Below are 26,439 nucleotides of genomic sequence, written 5' to 3'. Positions count from 1 at the left end.
CTACATCTCAGGCACTGTTATAGGAGCTGGGGAGACAGGGATTAGTTAACAGTACAAAGACTCTGACGTTCCATTTGTTTGGAAGGAAGAGAGATAAAACCATGTCAGAGCCCTGAGAGTAAGAGGGAAACGTGTAATGACTGTGCCGCCCAGCAAAACCCTACTCATCCTTATGTCGGGAGGCTTTCACTCATTTTCGTCCTCACACATCGTTTGTTCTCGTGTCTGAAATCCTGCAGCACTTTGGACCACACATGAGCTTTTGCCACTTGTTAATATTTCACTGTATTGTGCTTATCTCACTCAGACTTAGGCCTCTGGTGGGTTCTACACCAACGTCGATAGCTGCCACAGCACTGCGTACACAGCGCTGGTACACACTGACAGGCACGCTGTACCTGCTGACTACTATGACAGCACTGCCATTTGAGAACCGTAAATGTCTTCTGAAAACTTTCTTCCTTTTCCCAACACCATAGACCAGAATTTTCAAGTAACGAAATTACATAAAAGAGCAGAATCAAATGAGCAAACCAATTGAACAGAACACCAAATCGGATCTGGTAAGAAGTAATGAGCTCCCGGTGGTCCAGGTGTTTGTGACAGAAGATAACCCTAAAAGAAACATTAACTAGTCAAGGCCAAAACAATGGAGTGGGACCTAAGGGGAAGAGCACGGGGGTAACCGTCTATGTCAGTAGAGTGGACAGGTGAGGATGTGCAGAAGAAAAGGGCAGACCCAGAGTCCCTGCCCCAGGAGGTCTCACAATCATTTTCTCCCTGGAATGGGGGTCCGGCCCTATGGCCGGGGGACTCTCCTGCCACCACCCACCCCAGCCTTCACACATCCCCAGGGAGCTCAATGCTTTGCTCCTGGCACTTGCAGGCTTATAAACCACCAAGGGCACCTTTGCTACCATAAAGTTCCCTTCCTTCTTTTTATAGCAGACAAATATGTCTATCAAAATTCTTTTTTCATGTCAAAAGGTCTGACAGCCCCTCATGGTATCAGTTGTACTTTTATTAACCACTACTGAGAAAGCACATAAACAAAAAGCTACTGTGATACAAATGTGCACAGTAGCACAACTAACAACAGCCAAGAGGTGGAGACAACCCAAATGTCCATCAATGGATGAATGCATAGACAAAATGTGGCACGTCTATACACTGGAATATTATTCAGCCATAAAAAGGAATGAAGTACTGCGCATGCTATGATGTGGATGAACTTTGAAAACATGCTAAACATAAAAAAGAAGCCAGACAAAGCAGGCCACGTATTGTATGATTCCACTTATATGAAATATCCACAATAAGCAAATCCCAAGAGAAAGAAAACAGCTTAGTAGTTGCCAAAGGCTGGGGGGGGGGGGGGAGCAGTGGGGAGTGGTTGTTAGTGGGTACAGGGTGTCCTTCTGAGGAGATGAAAATGTTTTGGAGCTAGACAGTGGTGACACCTGTATGACACGGTGAGTGTATTATACTTAATGCCACTGAACTGTGTATTTTAAAATGCTTTAAAGGGGTAAATTTTATATTATGTGTATTTTATCACAATTTTAAAAAGCTACTATGAATTCAATATACTTTAAGATAAATTTATATCTTACCAATATCTAAGATGTGACTGGGAAAACTGGAGCTATGAACACTAAAAAACAAAACCCTCCATACAGAGGCGAACAGGTACTACACAAACAATGCTTAGTGTGAATGTGGACACTCAGAATTCTTGCACAACTGTAGCTACCAATAATGACAATGATAGCTAGGATCTATTAAACTAGGAACCACTCTAAGTGCTCACACTTAATCCTCTGCGACAATTAGCCTCATTTTACAAAAGATAATACAGGCACAGAGAGTTAAGTAACCCGTTCACGATTAAATAGCCAGCAGGTGGCAGAGCCTAAGAATTTAAATCTGAAGCCCATCTCATTTCAGAATGTATGTTCTTAGTTATTTTAGTCACAGAGCCAAGGCTTTACCCTACAAAGCCTCCTCACTCGGGCCCAATCCATTCACTTTCACTAGTGTCCACCCCAAACATCATCACTCCACACAGAGAACCACCTACTCAGCCTCTGCGAGGGCAGTGCCTTCCACCTGGAGCACGTACGCCAAAGTGCTACTGCCATGCATCGCCATACTGGGATGCAAGGAATGGGAACCAGGGCCTCCAGGCCTCTTGTACAATCTGCCTTACACTGTTCTTTCCACCTATATTCATGCCTGCACACACTGACTGAGTGCCCATTTTCGCCTGAGGACAGGGAAAAAGAACTACTTTTATGCTCCAGCAAAACCAAAGGTAGCTTGTACTCTGCTGGTGAATACCGAGGACTGCAAGCCAATGAACCACAAGACTGGGTCAGTGAAACCACTTTGTTTGGCCAGCACGGCAGCTGCACACACCAACAACATAGCCAGAATGCCTTCCCCAGGGCTCCCAATCCTGGTGTGGCACGCTGCTGCTCGGTATCGTCTTGGGCTCTGTGGTTCCAGGCTTGCAAGCTAGCCTGACCTAGCCATTAACCGACTCACTCATTACTCCCAATTGCTTTTCTTCCCATCATTGTTCTTTCACATACAGCACATCATGGCTGTAAACGATACCAAGAGAAATAAAAGGGCATAGCTGATATGTCGTTTCACTTTTTGGGATTAAAAAAACTCCCTCTATAATTTCAAATGCAGAAATGTCCCTAAAACTGAAACAACTTCAAATCACAACATAACCAAAATTTAACTTCTAGAACAAGGGTCCCTGCTCAGTGCTCGCACTTCTCAGCAGGAAGGCAGCCCTAACGGAGTAGCCCATCTTGGCAGAGGGCCACTGCTGGCAGTCCCAACCCTAGTGATTTCTGAGACAAGGTCAGGGACCTTTGTTTCAGGTTTACCTTTAAATTTCAGCAGCAAAACCAGACATTTGGTGTTTGAGTTATTTCTGTTTAGCTTTGTTCAAGTTCAGGGAATAAGCACCAAAAATAGAAATAGAAGGGGACACTGATGGAACACACTGTGCCTGACCCTGATCAAACAATGGGTGCCACTTGTATTCCAAAGCTTTAGCTTTCTAGATCAGCAGGAAGAGGACCACCGTGGCTGTATTAACATGTAAAAAGTACACAAATGTGCCCTACAAAACCAAAGCAGCAACCAGTGCACTACAAAATAAGAACTCATTTAATAGTCACAGACTTTGGTAAGATAATGGTCTTAATTTAGCATAAGGTGTAAGCATCATTACTTGTAGAAAAAAATTTCTTTACTAAGTCAAAGCCTGGAGTACAAGTAGTTATATCTAGTAAGAATCAAAATAGAAAGCTAAACAACTGTTAAATTAAAATACTCCACACCAGCGATTTTCCACAAATGACTTTATCCCTAAGTTACTGAAAACTTGTATGTAAATTTAATTTTTACTTTCTTAATCACACTTGAGAAGTATAGGGGTCCGTATTATTTAAAGAAGGTTATGGAAGAATTCTTCTGTAAACAATGTGGGTTTCTGTGTCTGGTTTTTTTTTTTTTCCACCCCCAATGAAAACACACACCTATGCATCCCAGGTATACTGGGATCTCTTAAAGGGATCACTTGTACAAAGGCAAAATCCACACAGAAAGCAAATCATCTTTTCTCTTTCTCTCTGGTCTCTTTTGCTGCACATACCCAGACTAAACTCCAGGCTCATTTCAGTGTAGAAATATAGGCCACACAAGAAAGAAAGAAAATCATTTTTAGATGTAAAGGGGAACAAATTAAAAGGTCATCAAGTAATACTTACTGCTGGTTCAACTTGACTTCGATCTGCAATATCTATGTGGACAATTTCAACAGTTTTCCATGTGTTTGGATCTAAACCATGTACCTATAAATGACAAAGAAAAACGAAGCAAAACAAACCAGATTATTCTTGTTGGGTAAAACTATTAACTTACATATAAAATCTTTATCTTGAGTCTCTCAGAGTACATCACGAGCAATTAAATCCAAATTACTATTTCATTAAATTAGCTGTCCGAAATCTTGAGAGATCTAGAAATCTTTTGTTACCCTTTTAACCCCAAATAATAAGGGGGAGAGAGTTTGAGGATGCTGCCAAAGAACAAAAATTTGCCGATATTATTTTCTGGTAGTCCTTGGAGATGATTTATATAACAAAATCTGTGTGACCTATATTTAACCCAAATGATAGCCAACAAAATCCTTGTAACCTATAAATCCTATATAAACATAAGGTGACATTATAACTAGATTTCAAGATGCTGCATTCTATGGTCTAAAATCTCTCCTGAATTTGATTATCCTAAAGCTATTCAGTTTCAATATGATGTCAGCTCCTCTAAACTTCATGCTGTTCATTTATTTTTGAAACTTCATCTATGAACCTATTAAGAATTGTTTAAAAACTGCCAAAGACATGCCGACTTGAAAGCTGAAAATGGCAGATCAGACACAGATTAAAACATACCAAATCATCTCATTTAGACCCCAAATTTTAGAGACTATGAAAAACTACATGAAATATCAAATGATCACTTGAAAGCAGAGTCACATACTACAAATTAAAATGCAAAAGTTCTATTAATCAGCATCAATAGCATAACAGAACATAGCAAGAATAGAATTTGCCACAACCATTAACTTACTCTCCTCTAACAGTGTATCCTAAGGTTGGAACAGTAGTTCTCAACTGGAGAGTACACCAGAAAACAGACTGCTGGGCCCACCCCCAGAGATTCTGACTCAGTAGCTCCTGGGTGGGACCTGAACATTGCTGGCATTTCTAACAAGTCCACAGATAAGGTACTGCTGTGGCTGGTCCAGCAATGACACTTGTGAGGACCACTGGGCCAAGGGCATCAAACTATACCAGACGCCCTCCCAAGTTCTGTGGCAAACCTCACCAAAAGTTAATGATTACATTTGAGTTCTAACTGATATTCTTGAAACTTAGAGATAAATGTGCACCAATTTATAATTACATAAGCCAGGAGCTTGGTAACATTTTTGTAAATTATTAAAAGAACCTTCTCCCTCCTGCCTTCTGGCCATTTCTCTAATGTCAACTCATATCCCAGCAAATGGAGAGGAGGTGACAATTAAAGCAATCAATTCTGCTACGTAGAGCAGCTCTGGTGAATATTCTGAGACGAAAGCAATCTAATTAGCAAAACTAATAGCTAAAATTGGGTTGGGGATTACCTGTGAATTTTGTTTACCCATGTTCTCCTGATCGGAGATGAAAGAGAGTTGCTGATGAAAACAGCAACTCACCAAAGTCCACTCAAGTGTCAAGGCAAGGGGACTGACAGGGAGAGCCTGTTTGCCTTCTGGTTGCTTGCTTGCCTCACCTCAATTTGACTCAGCTTGCCTGGTGTGGCCAGGTGCTAGGCCAACACAGGTGACATTACTTTGGTGATAAAGTGAACTACATACAGTACTTCCATTTCCAGGGGCTTCTGCACTAAAAGTGCAGAGTTGAAACTTACATTTTCTAATGTTCCCAAGTCTGGTTTGTGCCATGTTTCAATTTTAATGAAGAAATCATCTTTCATATATTCATTCTGCAGAAAACACAACAGGAAAATGACAGCGATCTCTCACCGGTTCTTTGGGGCTCAGGTCTGAGGGAGCCATTCCCAGTATAAGCATCCATGCTTTGACTCTACAAGGAGACTGATCCTCAGGTGACACACAATCATTAGCTACTGATTTTTACAGACTTGTCAGGCAAACCAAATGCTGCATGCTTTTAAATAATTGAAACAATCCTACTTGTCGTGCAGTATACAGGGTTAATAAAGAAGCCTTGAGGTTTGGAGAACCAACCTGGCATTCGAAGGAAGTAGCAAAAGCAAAATAAAATCAACAGGGAGATTCTGAGACAGGGTGGAGAAAGAGCCCATTAACACTGGGAACGTGTGGTAAAAGAGTGTGGGGTGGAACACAGAGGAGGGAGCCATGCAGTGACAGGCAGTTTTAATAAAAAAGCAAAGAATGGTTAAAAATAAGTATTATGTAAAAGAAAGTTTAAAGATGAAGAGTAATGTGACACGAAAATAATTTTACTCACCGTTACAACTGAGGCATAATGGAGAGGCAGGCAATAAAAGGGGAAAAATTTCAAAATATTAATTGGAGTTGAAACAATCTATCCCAATACATAACATCACAAAGACTAAACTACCTGAAAACACAAAACATTTAGTAGCTTACATCTGCAAAACATAGTTTCTATACAAGTGACACTGTAGGATACTTTAGAGTATTAAGCACAAATAATATGAAAAATAATCTAATTTTAAAATAATGCTAAAAAGAATAATGTCACAAAAGGAGAACATTGTAGGTTAATTTAGGAAATGACAAGAAGCTGTTTCAGAAGTCTGTGTATTCCTCCTCTAGTATGTGGCAATAAAAGTACACCAAAAGATACTTCTGAGTGTGGATGATCTTTAAGATTTCATTTGCTCATCCCTGGAGCCAGTACAGTCAGCAAGGACCCTGATGTGGCTGTCATCTGGGAATGAACTTATGCCCTTCACGAAGGTGTGCGGGGAGGAGCCCAATGCAGCCTCCCCTCTGCTATTGCTCAGGCAGTGACTATCCGAGAACCTGCAGAAGGCCTTGCTCAGCGTAACCCTTTTCAAAGGTGTGGGCACTAGGAGTCCCTCTCCTCATCCTCAAGGTGGAGGGTGAAATGGCTGCTGGAGACCAGGCTTACTTGTTCTACAGTAGGGGTATGCATTCCAGGCTTTCTCATGGAACACCAAGGAGCCCTCAGGAGCAATCATCCTCACGAATGCAGGAACTTTGCTGTGAGGAGAGAGATACTAGATATGTTTTCAACAGCACTATCAATTCTTTCTTTGTAGCTATCAAACTGCTTCAAAGAGTACTGTAATTGAAGGTGATCATGTTCTAAATTTGATGACCTAGTATTCAAGACTGTTATCAACAGTTTATTTCAACCCCAATGTAATCAAGTGGAAAATTAATGTAAAAATAACAAAATGGTTAAGAAAGTTTAACTATACAAGGTTTTTGGTTTTTTTAATAGAAGCAATTCTTTCTTAGGGGCTTTAGATCTACTCCCATGATGTGACATCTAAGCATTAACTGAAACTACTCAATCTGCTCATTTATACAACATAGAGGTTCTCTCCTGTAGTTAGACAACATTACACTGTTGTTTTTTTTAATGCAAAGCCCCAGAATAAGGGGATATTGCTGAATAAGACCTGAAAGACCCAAAGAAAAATGACAACGTGAAGGATCCATGTAGAAAATGAGAAAGTAAAGCTTATCCAAGTATAAAATTTTATAGGTGTGGCTGTCACTCACTGCCTCACATATGGTCAGAGAAAGAGGATTCAGTATGTGATTCTATGATGTTTGTGCAAATTCGTAAGATAATCAAGAACAATCCCAACATATAAATGGGTAAAGAACACCCACAGACCTATTACAATTAGAAAATGCCACTCCTTAACAAACAAATGGAAAAATCAGTCTTACCAGTCTTCAAAGAAATGCAAATGAAATGACCATTTCTATTGAGTGGAGCCTACTGTAAAGAGAACAGTTTTATGTGCACAAGCTTTTCACACAGACTGGATTTAAATCCCAACATCACCACTTAGCTGTGTGACCTTGGGTGTAGTACTTTGCTTCTCCAAGCTTCCTCATGTGCTGAACGGAGTTCATATTACCTACTCTGCAGGGTTATTTGAGGATTAAATCAGATAGTATCTGTAATGTGTTTAGCACATTGCCCATTATAATGGGAGCTCAAAAAATGGTAGTTACTTCTTTATAATTATAAGCTGACACAGAGCTGGTTACTTTCACATGCCTTTCTTCATTTAAATCTTCCAATAAATCTGTGAAGCAAGCATTATTTCATCATTTCATGTAACCAGCATTTAAATGGGTAAATAACTATGTTAAAACTATGTCCTCAAACTTCAAGCCCTATATATATATTTTTTCATATCACAGCTGCTTCTCTGAAAACTTTCAAGCACCAACTTAACTGCTTCAACTAAAAGAACTAAGGAAACCTGGGAGCCAGAAAGGACTTCTGACACTACAATAAGACTGAGCAGTTGGCCAGAGCTATTCCTATGCTGAATTTTGTAAGCTAAACAAGGTAGGTAGTAAGGAACCCCATGCCAGTAGGAGAGCTATACAGCAATAGAAGATGCAGTGTGGACAACCCTTTCATTCATCCCCTTTCAGTCACTGGGCCAACTGTTGAGTAAAAATGGGTACACAGTTTGGGGGTTCCACTATCCTGACAAATTAAATCAATGGAAAAGAAAAACTAAAGTATCCCTATGACATGCGGCAGTACAAGTGAGAGTCCAAGGACATAAAGAGATTTACATGTGTCTTCATATCCTTAAAAAATAATAATCAAGGAGGCCTAATTCTTTGATAACTTATTCTTTTCAAATGGTGGGACAATTCAGACAAACTTCAGAACTATGAAGACAGGATAACTGAAAATAATAAGTCAAAGAATATCTAGTAGTCCAAAAAATTTCTCATGTTGTTAAAGAACTAGAACCAAAATCCATTTAAAAGTGGGTGAGGTCCGATATGAAATACATATGGGTAAAATTTATTTTTTTAACAGATAGCATCTCACTCTGTTGCCCAGGCTCAAGTGCTGTGGTGGGATGATAGCTCCATGGAACTTCTTGAGCTCAAGGGATCCTCCTGCCTCAGCCTCTCTAAGTGCTGGGAGTACAAGCGTGAGCCACTGTACCCAGACCCAGATGCTTACTATCTGTTTCCAGGATATTTTTTCCAGGACGTGAACTCCAATAATTCATTATAGGTTTGAATAGTTAATAAAGTCCAAACTCTGATCTAGTTATGTTTCGAATTTACTGGCATTTTTAAAATATTTAACATGAGAACATTAATAAGTACATCTCAAATGAATCCAAGTATGTGACTAAACCTGGGGAAAATGCATAAATGGAGTAAATAAAACTTCTATTCTAAACAGGAATTTTCATTAATGGCATTTTTAATATATTTCTAACAAGGCAGTTCAAGTGTGTCACTTATATATAATTGAAAACATATACATCATTTTTCCACCTTAATTGTCACGTTAGTAAAATACAGGAAATTCCTGTTTTGGAACCTTAGAGACTAGCCTCCGTAAAGGCACAATTATAATAGTAACCAAAGTAACAAAATGGAGCATGCAGCTAGGCCTTCAAAAACAAACACAAAAAGGATAGTCTTCCTCTTGTTCTCCCAAACTATTCAAGAAGTGTTGTTCTCTCGTGATAAGCCAACTTTCATAACGGTACTTACTTACCTCAGTGTAAACAGGTAAATATGTCTAGATTTCAGCTGTTTATGAGTCACCCACAGCATAATATTCAAAAGCATGAAGGTTCTTTAAGAATACATAGCCCTTGTCCCACTCTGAATAGACTTTAAGAATATTTAACTGCAGGGTAAAATTCAACAGAAGTTTTTTATTCCATTGTGTTGAGTGGAGGTAATATTAAGATCTAACTTTAATATAACAATAGTTGTGAGCCTGTTTGTTTCCAGGCAAGGCAACTCTGTCATAGTAGTGTAGAAAAACAAAGGCCTTATATGGTTTAAAAAATTCAGAATAAATGACCATAATGTACACTGAACATCTGATCTAAGACATTCCTTTTTTTAAATCCTATTCCTGAGATAAGTAACACCACTGCAAATCATTTCAAACTACACTATCCACTTGAAATTTTAATGTCCTCCCCTAAACGACATGAGCAATACTACTTTTTTCTACCCTTCCTCCTTCTGCCGATGAACATCAAAATGTAGAAAAATATGGAGAAGAATCTGAAGACAAGATTAATTTACCATAAATAAACTAATAATTCTTTCATCTTACAGTCAACTGAAATACACCTTAAAAACACTGGGAGGCCTTCTCTTTCCAGTTCTTCCTCAAGTCAGGAAAGGTTGAGTTGGGGGGGGGGAATACATTGGACACCTCATTCATTCAAGCATTCATTCATTCCCTGGAGCATTTACTGAATGTCCATTGTGCCAGAGGCCGTATAAATAATGGTGAACACAAAGGGACAATTCCTACCCAGAGCTTAATTTCCAAGGAGGAAAGCAGAAAATAGACTGGTAAGAAAACCACAAAGAGAATCTCCTGTAGTGAAGTGAAATTAAGGAACACAGCACTTGGGAAAGTAAGTGGGGCAAGGGTGGTCAGGAAGGCCTCTCTGAGGAAGTGACATTACAATGACAATCTGAGGTTACAGAAGCAGGGAACAGCAAAGCAGGCACAGGAAACAGCATGATCGCAGGACCTAGAAAGCAAAAGGCTTGGCCTGTTTGAGCCACGCTAAGGTCTCCCGCATGGCTAGACTGTAGTGATCGAAGGAGTAGAGGGGAGCGAGATAAGGCTGGCGAGGTGGGGAGGGGCAGACAGATACATGGGTCCTGCTTACAGGCCAAAGTTTAGATTTTAGTCTTTGTATAATGGGAAGCCACTGAAAGCTTTAAGAAGGAAAGTGACACACCTTGATTTGAGTTTTAAGGTTATCCTGGCTTTGTGTAGAAAATTAATTTGAGCAGGGAAGAATGGATGGTGGCAAAATTAATTCAAATTAACTCAAAATAGGTAAGAACTAAAACTATAAAATTCTCAGAAGAAAACATAGTTATAAATCTTTGTGATCCTGGACTGGGCAATAGTTTCTTAGATATGACACCAAAAACATAAACAACAAAAGAAAAAAAACATAAATTGGACTTGATCAAAATTATAAACTTTTTAAGCTTTAAAAGACAATATCAAGAAAGTAAAAAGACAATTCACAGAATGGGGGAAAAAATCTTCAAATCGCATATTTGATAAAGATCTAGTATCCAGAATATATAAAAAAACTCTTTACAACTCAACAATAAAGAAAACTCAATTAAAAATTCATCAAAGATTTGAGCAGAGATTCCTCCAAAGAAAATAAACAAATGACCTAAAAGCACAAGAAAAAATGCTAACATCACTAATCATCAGGAAAAATACAAATCAAAACCACAATGAGATACCACTTCACACACACTTTGGATGGCTATAATCAAAAAGACAGATCATATATAGTAAGTGTCAGTGAGCATGTAGAGAAATTGGAACACTCATACACCACTGGTGGGATTGTAAAGTGGTACAGTTGCTTTGGAAAACAATCTGACAGTTCCTCAAAGAATTAAACATAAAGTTATCATAAGACCCCACCAATTCCATTTACAGGAATATATCTCCCCAAGAAAACTGAAAACATGTTTGCACAAAAAATTATACAAAAATGCTCATTATTCTGATATTCTGATTCATTATTCTGTTCCCTATTCTGATCTCATTATTTATAACAACCAAAAAGTAGAAACCACCCAGATGTTCAACAACCGATGAACTGAGGAAACAAAATGTGGCATTTCCATACAATGGAATATTATTCAGCAATCAAATGGAAAGAAGTACTGATTATGCTAAGCGAAAGCAGCCAATCACAAAAGGCCACATATTATACGGCTCCATTTATATAAAAAGCCAACAATAGGCACAGCTACAGAGAAAGAAAGCAAATCAGTGGTTGTCAGGAGTTGGGGGCAGTGATTGTTAATGGGAATAGGGTTTTTTAGGGAGGGTGTTGAAAATGTTCTGAAATTAGATAACAACAACACTTGCACAACTTTGTGAATATAATAAAAAACTACAAAAGTGTATACTTTAAAAGGATGAATGCTATGGCATGTAAACTGTATCACAATTTTTTTTAAAGCCAAAAAAAGCAGAAGAAAAGAAAGGGATGGCAGGATATCCATCTGGAGGCAAGTGGAGAAGTTCAAGAGAGATGATGGTATCTTAAGATTTACAGCAGCAATGGAGATGGAGGGAAGACAGAAGAATGCAGAGACATGAGGGGGCAAAATTACAAAAATGATTTAAAATCCTGATTTGTGGGAAGGAAATAACCAGATACAAACTGGCTAACTTCTGGAAGAAAGGAGACTCTAGAGAATTAGAGAATTATAAAACACAGAGAAAATAAGTATTTTTCATCCAACAAAAGAGGAATAGTAATGAAAGATGAGATATACCATAAAGAGGAAACAATGTTTTTCAGAAAATATTTCTGGTATTTTTCCGAAATACGATCATTCTTGCTTTAGGAAAAACTTTGAACTGTGTAAAATTTAAGACTCTGAACTACATACAAAGAAAAAACAATGTGTTGTGTCTATGACGGCTAATTCTCAACTCAAGAATTACTGTATTTGGCTGACATTTATTAATTTCTTACTTATACAAGATGCTCTCTGAATGTGAAGCATCATACACAACCAATCTTTAAATTTTCAGGTCATTTTAAACTTTCCATTTTTAAACATAATTTAGGTTCCTGGCACATGTCTTCTCTTGCTTACAAAAAAACTCTTACCTTGAACCATGTGAAATTTAAAATAATGATTTTTTCAATAAAACCTCTGCTCTTTCAACCTCTGGGAAACAAGGCCATCCTGGAATTGGCAAAGCTTTTCAAATTCCCCATCATCCAGGACTGACTGAAGATAGTGATGGTGCATAATGCTTATGCAGAATAAAAAAGAATAAAGCTGACTTTCCCCCAAATGGGAGAGCAAACGAACAAAAAGGAGTGGTCACTGTTCATTCAGTGAGGTCACAGGAGCTCCAAGTTTTTCTCTGAAATGCCATCTCAAAAGTTGTAACACATTTCCTTGTCCTGCTTCAAAAGTCTTTGCCTAGTATTAATAAATTCCCTTCTCCTTTACCACCATCCACTACTAAGTGTGTATTAAATAAGGAAACATACTCAGACTTTAGTGGAAAATGGGGTACAACAAGATAAATACGTACACATATGGAAATATATGACTACTCAAAATGGGTAGAAGTCACAAAAAGTGACAAGTTTAGGGAAAAGGGACCAATATGAATAAAAGTAGCCAAGGAATACCTCTGCACAGGGCAGGTCTTGAACTCAGAAATCAAGCAGGCTGTGAGAAGCCTGACATCAAAAGAAGAAAAAAGTATAAAGGACTGAACAAAGGCTTGGAGGTGGGAGTGGGGGGCTGCAGATTACTTAAGGAGGACAATAAAGAGACTGGCTTGCTTAGACCCAAGGGTTTTTATTCCAGATGGAGTTATAACAATTGCGGATATGTGGATAATCTTAAGTACCTTGTTAAATTAGGTTCATTTTGGAGGAAGACTTGAGACTTTAAAGAGTTATGAGAAAATGAGATATGGTGAAACTTGAGGTTTTGGAAGAACTTCTCTGTAAACTTCCAGGGAGCTAATGTCAGGAAATGGAAAACATTCTAACTCTCCCACAGAGCTCAGCAGTAGAGCAAAGTGGTTAAAAGGGCAGGTTCTGGAGTCACAATGCCTGCCTGGATCCAAGTCCCATTTCTGCTACCAAACAGCAGTGAGACATGGAGCAAGTTACTGAAACCTTTCTGGATCTCAGTTTCTTCAGAGCTGAGGTTCCTGTGGGGAATGAAAAAGCTCCCACCCAGAGCACTTGCAGTAACCCAGTGACTCTCACACAGCAAGAATACATAAGCACTAGATCCTCTGTGTAGAATTACCATGGGTGACTGCTCACTATAAGTTATCAAACAAAATATGGAGAGAATTCATTATCCCACAAGAAAATGTATTACCTGAGGTTCATGGAAATCAGATATTTGAAATGTCCCTTGCAATGAGTCATTAACTTTTGGATTTTGTTAGTACCTTGTCAATGTTGTTTCTCAATCTTCTGGTTGAGATTAAGTGTAAACATCTTACCAAGAGGTGTGTTGCTGAAATGGGAAAGCACACTGGCCAGGGAATCCACAGACTGGTTACACTGGGTAAAGCTGACCTCAGAATTTCAAGTATCTCAACTGTAAAATAAGGCCTTGGCCAACTTTGCAATTCTATTGATGTTACACAGTGACAATGCACACAGCTTAGGTTAACTAATGAAGTGCCATAAAAGGAAACCTATTAGTGGATGCAAATTTCACTTCCGCAGGGAGAGAGCTCTTAAAACCAGGAACTATGAATGAGTCTCCAGCATGCTAAACTGATGCCCTTGAGGAAACTCACGTCTGATGGGGCTGCACCACCTGCCTTGCCCTGGGATCAAGGTCTTTCCTACAGCACAACGAAGGCCTCACCACTTACTTCTGATAAGTCTTTGCCATTCCCAATAGTTGTCCTGTGGCAAATGTGCCTTCAATGTGACACTGACAAATTTTACTGTAAACATCTGACTGCCCTTGCCCCATAGCCATTCCTTCCTCCAGTCTCCTGCAACAACTGGTCCCTGCTTTGTCTTTATCAGTGGGCAGGTCTGTGGTCGTTTCTCATTGCTGACAGAGTGGCAAGTATTTATCATGCTGCCTGAGACTCATTATTGCCACACCCTTTTGCTTTTTCCCTTTCCTGATATACTGTGTTTTTGTCCACAGTTGCCATCTTTGTGTGACAAGGCCAGCTTTCTAAGACCATCAAATTGCCCTCATCATCCCATCAGACCTCCTCCGTCCCTCTCTTCTCACGGAGACCTGTGCTCACTGGATTCTGAGAGCTTCTTGCCAGGCACCTGGGACTTCCTACCGTAAGCAAGAGTGTGGGATTAGAAGTCAGAGAATCCAGGTCTCTGTCACCATTCTGCCACTTATTAGCTGTGTGACCTTGGGTAAACATGTGCCTTAGTGTCTTGTTATATACAATATGTATATTGTCTATTTCTCAGGACTGCAATGAGAAGTAAATGAAGGGGTAAAACCAAAGGCTACTACTCTGAGATGATTTCAGCTCCTTCTAGGAATGAAGACGTGTTCCAGACCCTAGTGTGCCAGAAGGCTGGCCTCCAGACAGCCAGAATTTTCCTTTATTTAATCCACTAAAAGCCTGAGAGGAATTCTGAACCTTGTGCCCAAATAAGCTCTCGAGAATAAGAATCTCTCTTGCGCTAACCATATTTATACAGCCCTTTTCAACTTAAGAGATTATTTATGGCTGGAGTGTTACATAAATCAACTGTTTCAAAAATAATATTTAACATTCCTTTCCTTTCTCATAAAAATGAAAATATGGAAAAATAAAAAAATTTTAAAAATCACCCACATCACACCACTAGGTGACAGTTTTCACATTTTAGTGAACCTCTTTCTAGGCTTTTTCCTGATTTTTTAAAAAACATGTAACATATTATAGATGTACATATTATTTAGCAACTGGTCTTTTCCATGTAGTAATGGATCTAACATTTCCTCAGACCAGGTGTAGTGGCTCACACCTATGATCCCAGCACTCTGGGAGGCCAAGGTGGGAGCACCATTGAGGCTAGGAGTTCCAGACCAGCCTGGGCAACATAGTGAAACCCTGTCTCTACAGAAAATAAAAATGTCTCTACAAAAAATAAAAACATAGCCAGGTATGGTGGTGTCTATAGTCCCATCTACTCTCGAGGCTGATGGTAAGAGAATCGCTTAAGCCCAGAAGTTTGAAGTTACAATGAGCTTGATTGGACCACCGCACTCCAGCCTAGGCAACAGAGCAACCCTGTCTCTTAAATATATATACATATATATATATATATATTTCCTCAATATTTCAACTCTTAGCTTTCAACTGGAAGATATTTTAAATGTATTTCAAATTAATTCACATATGGAATAGTGATCTAAAAAGGACATCATAGACCAACACAAAATTTTACATATCAAACTTTGTGGTTTATTTTAGAATCCCAGGAAGAGTTATATGTTTATAATAAGAACTCATATGTGTTAGTAGAATTCAAGGGAGAAATGCAAAAATGCTAGGAAAAGAAAGCTGAGTACATATAAATTCAATACTTTCATATTATGTAGACTGTACAATCTAGAATGCCAAAATTCTCTTTCAATACAAACTTTTTCAGATGAACTTAGGGTGCTTAAAACTCAGGTTTTTCAAATTAATTGAAAATATGACTAAGACAAGCTCTATGGATAATTGATTGGAAGTACTGCCTTCACTCTTGGAATTACTTCTCAAGTCAAACTTGTAACAGAAGTAAAGACATGCTGTATTGTAGAAAAAAAATGATAAAATTTAATATTCTATAAAGTGATAACCAGTAGGTTACATGTCACTATATAAATCAAGCAGTAGAGTTAAACTGAGGAAATATGAAAAATACTGCTCACTATAGCTCATTTGCAACGTTAGTTTTTTTATTTTTTTAGAGAGAAGGTCTCACTCTGACACACCGGCTGGAATACAGTGGCACGATCATAGCTCACTGCAGCCTTCAACTCCTGGGCTCATATGGTACTCTTGCCTCAGTCTCCCGAGTAGCTGGGACTACAGGCACGTGCCACCATGCCCAGCTAATTTTCATCTGCAACTTTAAGGAGCTCTATAAAACCTGAGTATGATTCATTTCAATACAAAGACAACAGAAACAGGAGAAAAGCACAGATTCCCTCCTACCTTTAATAAACTGGGGAGACTATTAACAAAATTGACTCTTAAAAGCCATTAACAGTCTTTTGCCCTAAGAGTTAGATTAGTATGCATTTTCTATTTTAAAATATTTATGCCAAAAATACAAATCAGACTGCCAAATGTAGGGGAATATGCAACTTTGACAAACCAAAGAGAAAAAACAATGAACAAAGGATTTGAACAGTCAAGTCACACAAGAAATTCAAATGGTTAATTAACATGAAAAAGACATTCAACCTCACTAATAAAGAAATACAGGCCAGGTGTAGTGGCTCACGCCTGTAATCCTAGTACTTTGGGAGGCCAAGGAGGTGGTAGGATCACTTGAGGTCAGGAGTTCAAGACCAGCCTGGGCTACATAGCGAGACTCTATCTTTACAAAAAATAAAAAATAAAAAAAAATTAGCTGGGCATAGTGATGCATGCCTAGAGTCCTAGCTACTTGGAAGGCTAAGGCAGGAGGATTAATTACTTGAGCCCAGGAATTCGAGGTTGCAGTGAACTGTGATCACACCACTGCACTCCAATCTAGGCAACACAGCAAGACCCCATCTCGAAAGAGGGAAAATACAAATTTAAACAAGAGACAACAGTTTTCTGTTTATGAAATTAGCAAAAATTTGAAAGACAGAAAAATATGGAAGAATGTACACTATCAAACTCTTACAGGGCATTTGGCAGTAATATTAATATTTAAAATGTGCATGTCCTCCCAGCAATCTTACTTTTATAAATTTTTCCTAGAGAAATAGTAACCTTAAGGCATAAAGACAACCATGCTCGCAGAAACATTATTTCTAACAGACAAAAACTAGAAAATACCTAAATGGACTTATCATTTAGGGAATGGTTAAGTAAACTATGTGATGTCCATACTAAGAAATTTTACTCAGCTCTAAAAAGAATCACACGGATATTAAATAATAACGTGGAGGATGTTTATGATATATCATTGCGTGAAAAATTCAGCAAACTGCACAACCACACAGTATGAGCCCATTTGTTGTAGAAACTAAAAATGATACAGGTGATGTATCTGTTTTTTTTAAAATATTTGAATATGTACAGAAAATGATCTGGAAGGATAAACCCTAAGCCATTTCTAGTGTTTCTCTCTGTGATTATAGATATTTCATGGCAAGGGGTGGGGCTATGTTTTTATTTTATAGTCTTCTCTGTTGTTTGAATTTTTGTTATAAGCAGATATATTACTTTTATAATTAAAAATAACCAATGAGGGAGTTCTCTCAAAAAATTAGAATGTAACATATTATCACATTGAAATAAAAAATGTATCTCAACGTGTCCACTAATAATTTGGATAGTTACATGCTTCGTAAGTAAGCTGGGTAGTTACAGCATAATTATTTAACATAATGACTAAGCGTCAAATGTGAATACCGTGCTTACCTCTTTAGGTGATAAATTTTGTGTGTATACTGTCCCTTTTCTCCATCCTTCTCATAAGGTTCATTCTTTAAGACTTCAATTCCTTCTCCACCACCAGTCTCATTCTTACTAGCTTCTGCAACAGAGTAAAGCTGCCCAACCTGATACTGAAATTTCAAAGAGCACAGAATTTCAGTAAGTCAGCAGTAACTGCATAAATTTCCTATGCTAAAATCTTAATATAGAAGATATAGAAAAGCATATCCACACTATTCAGCACATATGTTCTATATGAAAACACAACTCAAATTAGAAATTAATGTGTTTAGGAAGTCAAACACCAGATGATCACAGTTTTAAGAAACTCTGTATTTTACGGGATTTCCATTATTCAAAAAAAAATTGCCAGTTACAAATACTCTAGTGTTTTTATACTATCCATTTATCAAGAAAATGTCTTGCCACTTGGTTCAACTTTTGAACAATATACATTTTGTACTTTCCAAAGCATTTTCACATCTATTATATCTCATTCAGTTTCACAAAATTCCAAGGAAAGTATGGCAGGAATATAACTGTCACATTGCCAATTAAAGCTGAGCAACCAGAATATTGACCTTGACACAGAGGAGGGACATATGGTGTAATAACAAAAGCCTGAAGATCCAAAGAATCACTCATGACAGTCCCAATTTTTATAGACCTCTGGGATCTTTTTCCCCCATGACTTATGTATTACTACATGCCCAATTTGGCCCTTCCTTAGCCAACCAGAAACACTGACTGGGTGCCCAGGATCAGAACTGTTAATTGTGAAGTTCTTCAGTAAATAGAAACTGTTTTTAAAGTCTTATACAAGCATTACCATAAGAGGCAGCAAATTGCTGGTAGCAATTTTTATTTCATTTGAAGTGAACCAGAATTCTCAGTGGTCTGCATCAATACCTGTGAGTCAGCAGTACTGTACTTTGCCAGTCTGGAGCCACTAGATCCAACAAATATTGTAAGAGCAAAGTTCTTGTGTTCTAATTTGTTCCAGTGACCCAATCATGGCACTATTTCCAACTCTACAAATTTGGCTATATTTCTTCCTTCCAATGAAGATAGCCCAAAGAAGTGTTTTTCTTCTTTGTAAGCATATTTTCAAAGAAAAGCTATAAAAATCTACCTCTAAGAATTTGTAATTCAAAACTAGCATTTTATTTGAGGGACAAAAAATAGGGGTAGTTGTTAGCTCAGTAAATATTCATATCTAAAAAGCTCATAGGGATATGATGCTATCTTGCAGGTTAATTATATTTAAAAACCCAGACCCACACACAATCTTACTCAATTTGGAAGGGTTTGGGAAGATGAAACCAAAAATATTTCTTAAATGCTCCAAAAATAAATTTCTGTAGAAACTGCAGAGAGGACTATATTTCTCCTTTTGGCTTTCCATGATACAATACTTGGGTTAGTCTAGTAATGCCACAGTCCTTAAATATCTTCAAAATGTACTTTTCAACACTGTCATATTCTAAAACAGGATTAAAATGTCTCTAAATCAAAAGGTAAATTTCATTTTGGTCAGGAACACACACTAACAAAAATACACACAGAAACAACATAGTATCCAGAAAATGTTATTAATAGACTGATATTTTGTGGCATGCTACTAAGCTTTCTCTCATTCTCATTTTTTTAAGAATAACAAATTGACACAGAAGACGTGTCTATTAAATACGAGTATAACAAAAAGCTAAGAAGATTATTTTGGGTAACAATACGAACACTCAAAGATTTCAACAAGCTGATTCAACCAGCTGAAACCAAAAGAAAAAATTTAACCAAAACAAATATCAATTTCCACATTCAAGTTCAAACAACCAACTGTGCAAATAAAGAATAGGGGTGCCTGGCAGGTCTGGAGTGTGCTTTGATACAGTGAAACCTCAGGCACTCCTGAGATATATACAGCTGTGTTCAAGTCTACACTAAACAGTGCCAGCTACTCTTTTTTAGTTCCTGCATTTTTTTCTGTCTTCTGTCAGCTGTCACTTCTTAGGTTATCAGTTTGTTTTGTCTCACTTCCAATTCACTGCTTCTAATCTACCGTTAGTTCTAGGAAAACCGATAATTGAGCAAATGGGAACTATGTGCAAGTTACAGAGGGGCCCAGAGAGTTTTATGAGTTTTGCTACACATATCTTGATTTCTCACAAGACTTTTCTGCTTTTATCATCATTCTTGGCTATACCACAACTGCAGGACATGCAAGTGTTGAACAGGTGATATATTTCTATATTACATGCAGACTGTGGAAGAAAAGTGCTCAGTTTTGTGCTGGTCAGACCATTTCTGGAATACTGTTTTCAGTTCAGATCAACAACTACAACATATGCAGTAATGACACCAGCTGGTGAGGAAGTCTAGAGCTCTTATTATTAGTAAATTAATATTAGACCAAATGAATGTGCTGGGAATATTTAACCTTGGGAACTTTCAAGATGGAATGAAAGGGACTGAGGGGAGGTGGGGGAGAGCTGCCATCAGAAAACCTGAAGGGTTACCACACGCAAGACAGAACAGGCTTATTTCCCATTGCTCAGGTGGATGATCCATAAATAGTAGTCAAACATTACACTAAAGCAGATTTTGGTTTAGAGACAAATGTTTAAAATGTCCAACAGTAAAGTAGGCTGCTCTTCTAAGGAGCAAGCTACTTAACCTTAAAGTGCTTAAGTTTAGGCTGGAGCCTCATTTCTCTGGGATGTTGGAGAAAGAATTACAGCACTGGATCAGAGGTTAAACAACATTCCTTAGACTCTTCCAAAACAAGGCAGTTAACAAGAAATACATTTGCAATTAATTATGCGTAACACATCATAATTCATTTTGTCACATAAGCTGGAATGAAAGGTAAATGGATACTAGGAAAATACCAGTTTAGATGCACCTATCGAAATAAACTACCTATACCAATAAACAATGCAGAAGCAAGAAAGACTTACCTCCTGAACAGAACATGGCAAAACCACACGGCTAAAAAGACAAAAGAAAAAAATATATATACATTACATATGAAACAGTCAGCTTTAAAACAGATCTGTAAAGAGCTTTTACCTTAAATTCAATTATACTACATAAGAAGACACTTACAAAAGCATAAAGATGTCATTTATGGAAGAGGGTCTTTAATACGTCTATAGCCCTAAATACAGGTTAAGCTGGGAAACTAAAACAATGGTTCCTGGATCTCAATGATCATTTGTTTTTAGCATCCTCATTATGCTGGGACCCCAAAGTGCAGTAGCAGAGATTCTTGTGAAGAGCACAGAAACAAGAGAAAACTCATCATTGAAAACTGCAAGGTACAGAATGTATTATTTGTAGATTGTCTGGTCAGGTTGCCCTCATGAAATTTTTAGTGTGGTTTTCATTCTCCATCTATATACAGTGCATTTTGTTTTCATAATACTTCTCACAGAATACATGTCTTGAATATCATGAATGAACTCGTCCAGAAACTGTTCCCCCACTACTCAATTATTCCTCAAATTTAGCAAGATAAAATAAGGAGTCCTTTAAAATTAATATGAAAAAACTTTACCATAGAAACTACCTTGAACCTTACAAATATAATAATCCCTTCCAGGGTAGATTCCATATAAGGTTGATGTGTATGATCCTGTCCAAGGGAGTCTGTTATTGGACATACCAAAAGGATTACCATTATAGCTCCGTTTTACCTACAATACATTCCTAAAGATGAATTCCAAAAATATTATGGTTTATTATTTTATGTCAGAATATTGCATTTTATCTCCAGGTTTTTACAGGGAGATTCCTTAACTTATTTCCATCATAAATTCTGAAAACCAAGACCCTCCCTGTCTCATAATAATAGCTGGTTCCAAGGCAGCAACTTACTTTTGGGGGGGATGGAGGAGGCACAGTCCTTCTCAGACTCTTCTCTCCACATCTTACACAACTGTCATTTCACAGAAAATTCCTAACAGCTTTCCTCATTCCAATTTTTCTTCAGCTGCAATTTCTCTTATTATTTTCTTATAGTAAGAGTCATTTAGTTTATTGTATTAGTGACAATCTTTTCCATCTAGACATTATTGTTTAATGGTCTTTCTTGTACATAAATATGAAATGAAAGATTACCCAGAATATTAGATCTAGTTTTCATTCCAGCTACACTTTCTACCTACTTCTCTCTCCCTATTCTCATCAATCATTTATGCCTGAACATTCCCATCACCTTAGTCTCCAAATGTCCAAAACATATCTCCTGTATTCTCTCCTCCTTGACTATTGGGAGTCACTCATCACTCTTTGTCTTTCTGATAGTAGTGATTCAAAAACAATGAACATTCCCAAAGTCACAATGGTTACCAATTCCCATTCTCCATCAAGAATAAACTTCTTGTAAGTCCTTCCATACCTAAAAATCTCTAATCATCTTAGCTGTCTCCTCAGGGAGCACACTAACTTGCTCACTGTCTTAGTAAACAACATAAACTGGGGGAGGGGAGGCTAGAAAGATACAGATTGGGAGTATATTTTCAGGGCCTAGAATAATATGGTAAGAAATTATCAAATTCATTAGGCAACAAGGAATCCTGGGAAGTTGTTCCAAGAGGTAAACGGCAAGTAAAGCTGACCTGAGGAAGTCATCTGCAAGTGGTTAAAAGCACTGAGAAGCAGGAGAATGGAGAAAAGCCACCTTTTGGGAGGCTGGGAAAGGGTTATTAACAAAGGCCTGAACCAAGATGATGGACTGTAGAGGGAATAGAAGGAAGAGATAGAAGGGGAAGAGTTAAAAGTTTTCCCTGAAGTTTCACAAAACCAAAGAATCACAATTGAGTACTTTCAACAAATACGCACTTAGCAGGAAGATTCCCATTTTTATTTAGCAACACTTTCAGAATAATTTCTTTCACAATGAAAGTGACTGATTAAGATTCTGATGATGAGTCAGGTAACTTCAAGATTTGCTCAACCAAAAGTAAAAAGGAACATACTGGTTTTGCTTTTCCATTATCATTCTAAAAACAGTATTCAACTTCTAGTGCAATCCGAAAATTTTCAAACATCTTTGAAAGTAAGTTTCCAAATAGAACCAGCAAGTAGTTCTTTAAAACCAAGACTTTAATGGTATTTGTCTATTGTTTAAGTAATAACTTGAAGGGAACCTGCCCACCCTTAAAGTCATTTCTAACCTTTTCTTATCAAAAATGGATGAATTTTATAGGACAATAAACATCTGCCAAAGTATTTTAGTTACCACTATCTTCACAGAGGAATGACCTATTCTTTGCTCCTGACCAAAACAATTTTAGAAAGTTGACTTGAGAGTAGAAGAGTCATTTTTTTCATTCAACACTGAAGACTTACAGTGTGCTAGCTAGACTAGATGCTGTGCTAGACTTTGGGAATACTTAAAATAAGAAACAGCCTGTACCTTCAAAAGGTCTAAAGAGAAAAATAAAACCTAGGGGAGAGGTACATGAGGGAGTGAACATCAAGAAATTTAATTTATAACTCTTTAGAAAAAATAGACTTTGGGCACATTTCAATATTCGTTACCTCAGTACATTTAAATTCTTATAATGAAAATAAAGGTTTGCAAAAAGCACAGTGTGCAAATTCCCAATGGAAATTGCTTTCCATGAGTTAGTTTGATACTACTCACATAACTGTCCACAGGATCTACTGAACAGCTAATTTACATTTTTGGAGGTAGGAAATAACTAATTAAAAAAAAATGACTAGATCTCTGATCTAAAATCACTTCTGAAACTCACTATGTAAGTTGAGCCAAGTCAATTTCTTTCTGTCTTATTTGTTCCATTTGTCTTAATATCTGCTACCTACCTACATCAGAGAGATGTTAGAGTAACAAATAAGGTAACACTTGCACAATACATTGTATAAATATGTAACAAAACTTTATATAAACCCAATGTTCAGTACTATAAATAAGCCTCATTGCAAAATTTCATTCTACAACAAAAGGTGATCAAAGTTATAACTTTTCATCAATTTATTAACAAATATTTACTGAGCACCTACTATGTCCCATGGACTATTCCAAAAGCTGGGGATATGGAGGTGAGCAAAGCAGGCAAATTCATGGAGCTTATATGCAGAAAGAGAACACATCTAGTAGAAGGACAGAAAAAATAAATAAATTCTGTCACATGTTAGATGGCAATTGGTTATGCAGACCAATAAAGGAAGGAAAATACCAATTGGTGAGAGTGGCAATTAGGTATTCAGAGGATTCCCTGAGAAAACGACATTCCAGCAAAGACCTGGAAGGGGGTGAGTCAGTGACCTAAGGGAACAGCACTTCAAGCAAGGGGAACAAAAGCAAGCAGAAAAGCCCTGAACTGAGCTTATTCTATAGTGGAGGAACAGCAAGGAAGCTTGTTAGGCTGGAATGGGAGACGAAAAAATAGTAAATGAGATCACAGCAGAAAAGAAAACAGTGTAAGGCTTTGTAGACTGCTGTAGAAACTTTGATTTTTATTCTTGGTGATACAGAGGGTCTTTGGAAGGTATTAAGCAGACAAATCACATCAGTGACTTTTTAAGAAAGGTTTGGAAACACTACAAATATGGTGTCTGGAGATAACTAAATTAAGCAAAAAGCACTTCGAAGAATTTAAAATGAAAAGAGGATGTGAAAAACAACAAAGAATGGGGCAGTCCTCGAAACCCCTAGTTGCCCAAGGGATGCTGACGACACGAACCAGCTATGACAGCTGAACATTCACTTCCAGACAGTCCTTGCCAGTGCGAAAAGCTATGATTTTTCAACAAAATCACTTGGCCAGTCTGATGCACCTGGAAACCCCTCCATTTGACAGAACACGTGTTAACTCCTCACTTCAACTCAGTGAAGTGGGTGGGGCCCAAAGTGTCACCTCATGTTAAAAGATGCGGAAACTAAGACTCGGAGCAGAGATGGCTCTCCCGTGAAGTCGTCTGAGAAGCCCAGAGGAGGCTGCAGGTTTCCTAGACTACGGACTCCTGCATGAACTTCAGGGCGCCAACGTCCCACCTCGAGTCCTAACATCAAGGCTGCCTTCACCTGACAAACCCATCTCCCGCGGGTTACAAGGAGGCTTCACCCCAGACAACAAATCACTCAGACCCAACGTGTCTCCCCCACCCCCGGACTACAGCTCCGTCCCACCAACCGGCCTAAACCCAGACAGGAGGTGGAGGTTGCTGAGAAGGCGGGTCCCAGCGGAAACTCACGGCCGCGCCTTCCTCAGCCATGCGCTCGGGCCTGGACCCAACCGCCTGCGCCTGGGGACAGAGTACCGCCGTATTATCACGGCCAAGCCTGGAGGATCGGGCAGCGCCCAGTGGAGGGGCCTCGGGTGGGCCGGGGGCGCGTGCCGGGGGGAGGAGGCGCGCAAAAGGAGCGGCTGGCCCGGGGCTCCCTCCGCCTTAGGAATATTCTGCCAGTTCTCAATCAACAAATCTGCCCCCACCGCCGTCGCGGAGCCTCGCTCGCGCCCACAGACCCACTCACAATTCCTTAATCAGCACCATTTTCCCGGAACCCCCTCACAGCTGCCGCCTCTACCACCGCCGCCGCCGCCGCTACCGCTTCTCAAGGCGCCTGCGCGGCCCCGCCTCCCTACCCCGGGAGCCACCGCCGCGCCTGCGCGCCTGCACTCTTCCGCCGCGGCCCGTTGCGTCAGCGCGCGAGGCGGCCTAGCTCCGCCCAGTTCCGCGCCCCACCCTGGGCACACGAGTCCTCTACTGCGGCTGCGCGGTCCGCTGGAGCAGGTGCGGCCTCTACTGCGGCTGCGCAACCTCAGCGCGCGCGCACGTTCGTCAGCGTCCAAGGGCTCCTCCCTCCAGCCTAAGTCCCTCGGGGCGTCTGTGCAGCCTACGCTTTCCGGTGAGTTTTCTAGTTGGTTCCCTGGTGTAGCGGTGACGAGTTCTCGTCTCTGTGTCACTGCTGGGAGAACGGCCCCACCTTCTTGACCGACACCTCACTCCAGAAGTTCGTATTAAAGAGTTCTGACGGGCTCTGTAGGCCGACGACGCTGGGTTCTGTTTCCCTCCCGGGCCCTGTTAGCTCAGATTCCGCAGGAGGATGTATCCGCCTGTTGCACGGCTCTTGTGGAGGTTCCAGAAGCCCCGTGAGTGCAGCCGCCTGACCGACGCTCAGCTTGCTAGGGCCGGCAGCTGTGGCCACCCGAGTTTCCCCACGCCCAAACCCACCCCTGCCTGAGAATCCAGAATCTCATACGTGACTCGACAGGGTGCGTGTCCAATACTCCTGACGAAGACCCCTTTGGGGAAAAGAGGCGCTTGCCCATGAGACCCAGAAAAGGGGTCCGTTCTGGGAGGACATTAGCGCTGTCACAGTGAATGCCCACCGGCTTCAAAGCCAAAACGTGGACTTTGGATGAGTTCCTAGCCCAGGGGTCACTGCCTTACTCCATGCCAGGTACAGGTCTAGGCAACG

The 26,439-nt window shown here is 39.3% G+C and overlaps 1 protein-coding gene across 2 annotated transcripts in view; it reads right to left on the bottom strand.

The window, feature by feature from the left end:
* PITPNB (phosphatidylinositol transfer protein beta) overlaps nt 1–25,575 on the bottom strand; it is a 62,504-nt gene extending 36,929 nt beyond the window's left edge. For both annotated transcript variants that reach the window (XM_069496761.1, XM_069496760.1), the window contains exons 1-7: nt 25,492–25,575; nt 20,945–20,975; nt 17,973–18,118; nt 6,735–6,826; nt 6,084–6,091; nt 5,500–5,574; nt 3,792–3,875 (exon numbers count right to left, since the gene is read on the bottom strand). In XM_069496761.1, coding sequence (XP_069352862.1) covers nt 3,792–3,875; nt 5,500–5,574; nt 6,084–6,091; nt 6,735–6,826; nt 17,973–18,118; nt 20,945–20,975; nt 25,492–25,511 — 456 coding nt within the window. In that variant the 5' untranslated portion in view covers nt 25,512–25,575. The remainder of the gene's footprint in view (nt 1–3,791; nt 3,876–5,499; nt 5,575–6,083; nt 6,092–6,734; nt 6,827–17,972; nt 18,119–20,944; nt 20,976–25,491) is intronic.
* Between the last annotated feature and the right edge of the window lie 864 nt (nt 25,576–26,439).

This window comes from Eulemur rufifrons, chromosome 21 (assembly GCF_041146395.1).
Source record: "Eulemur rufifrons isolate Redbay chromosome 21, OSU_ERuf_1, whole genome shotgun sequence".
NCBI lineage: Eukaryota > Metazoa > Chordata > Mammalia > Primates > Lemuridae > Eulemur > Eulemur rufifrons.
This window is presented reverse-complemented; position numbering and strand designations above follow the sequence as displayed.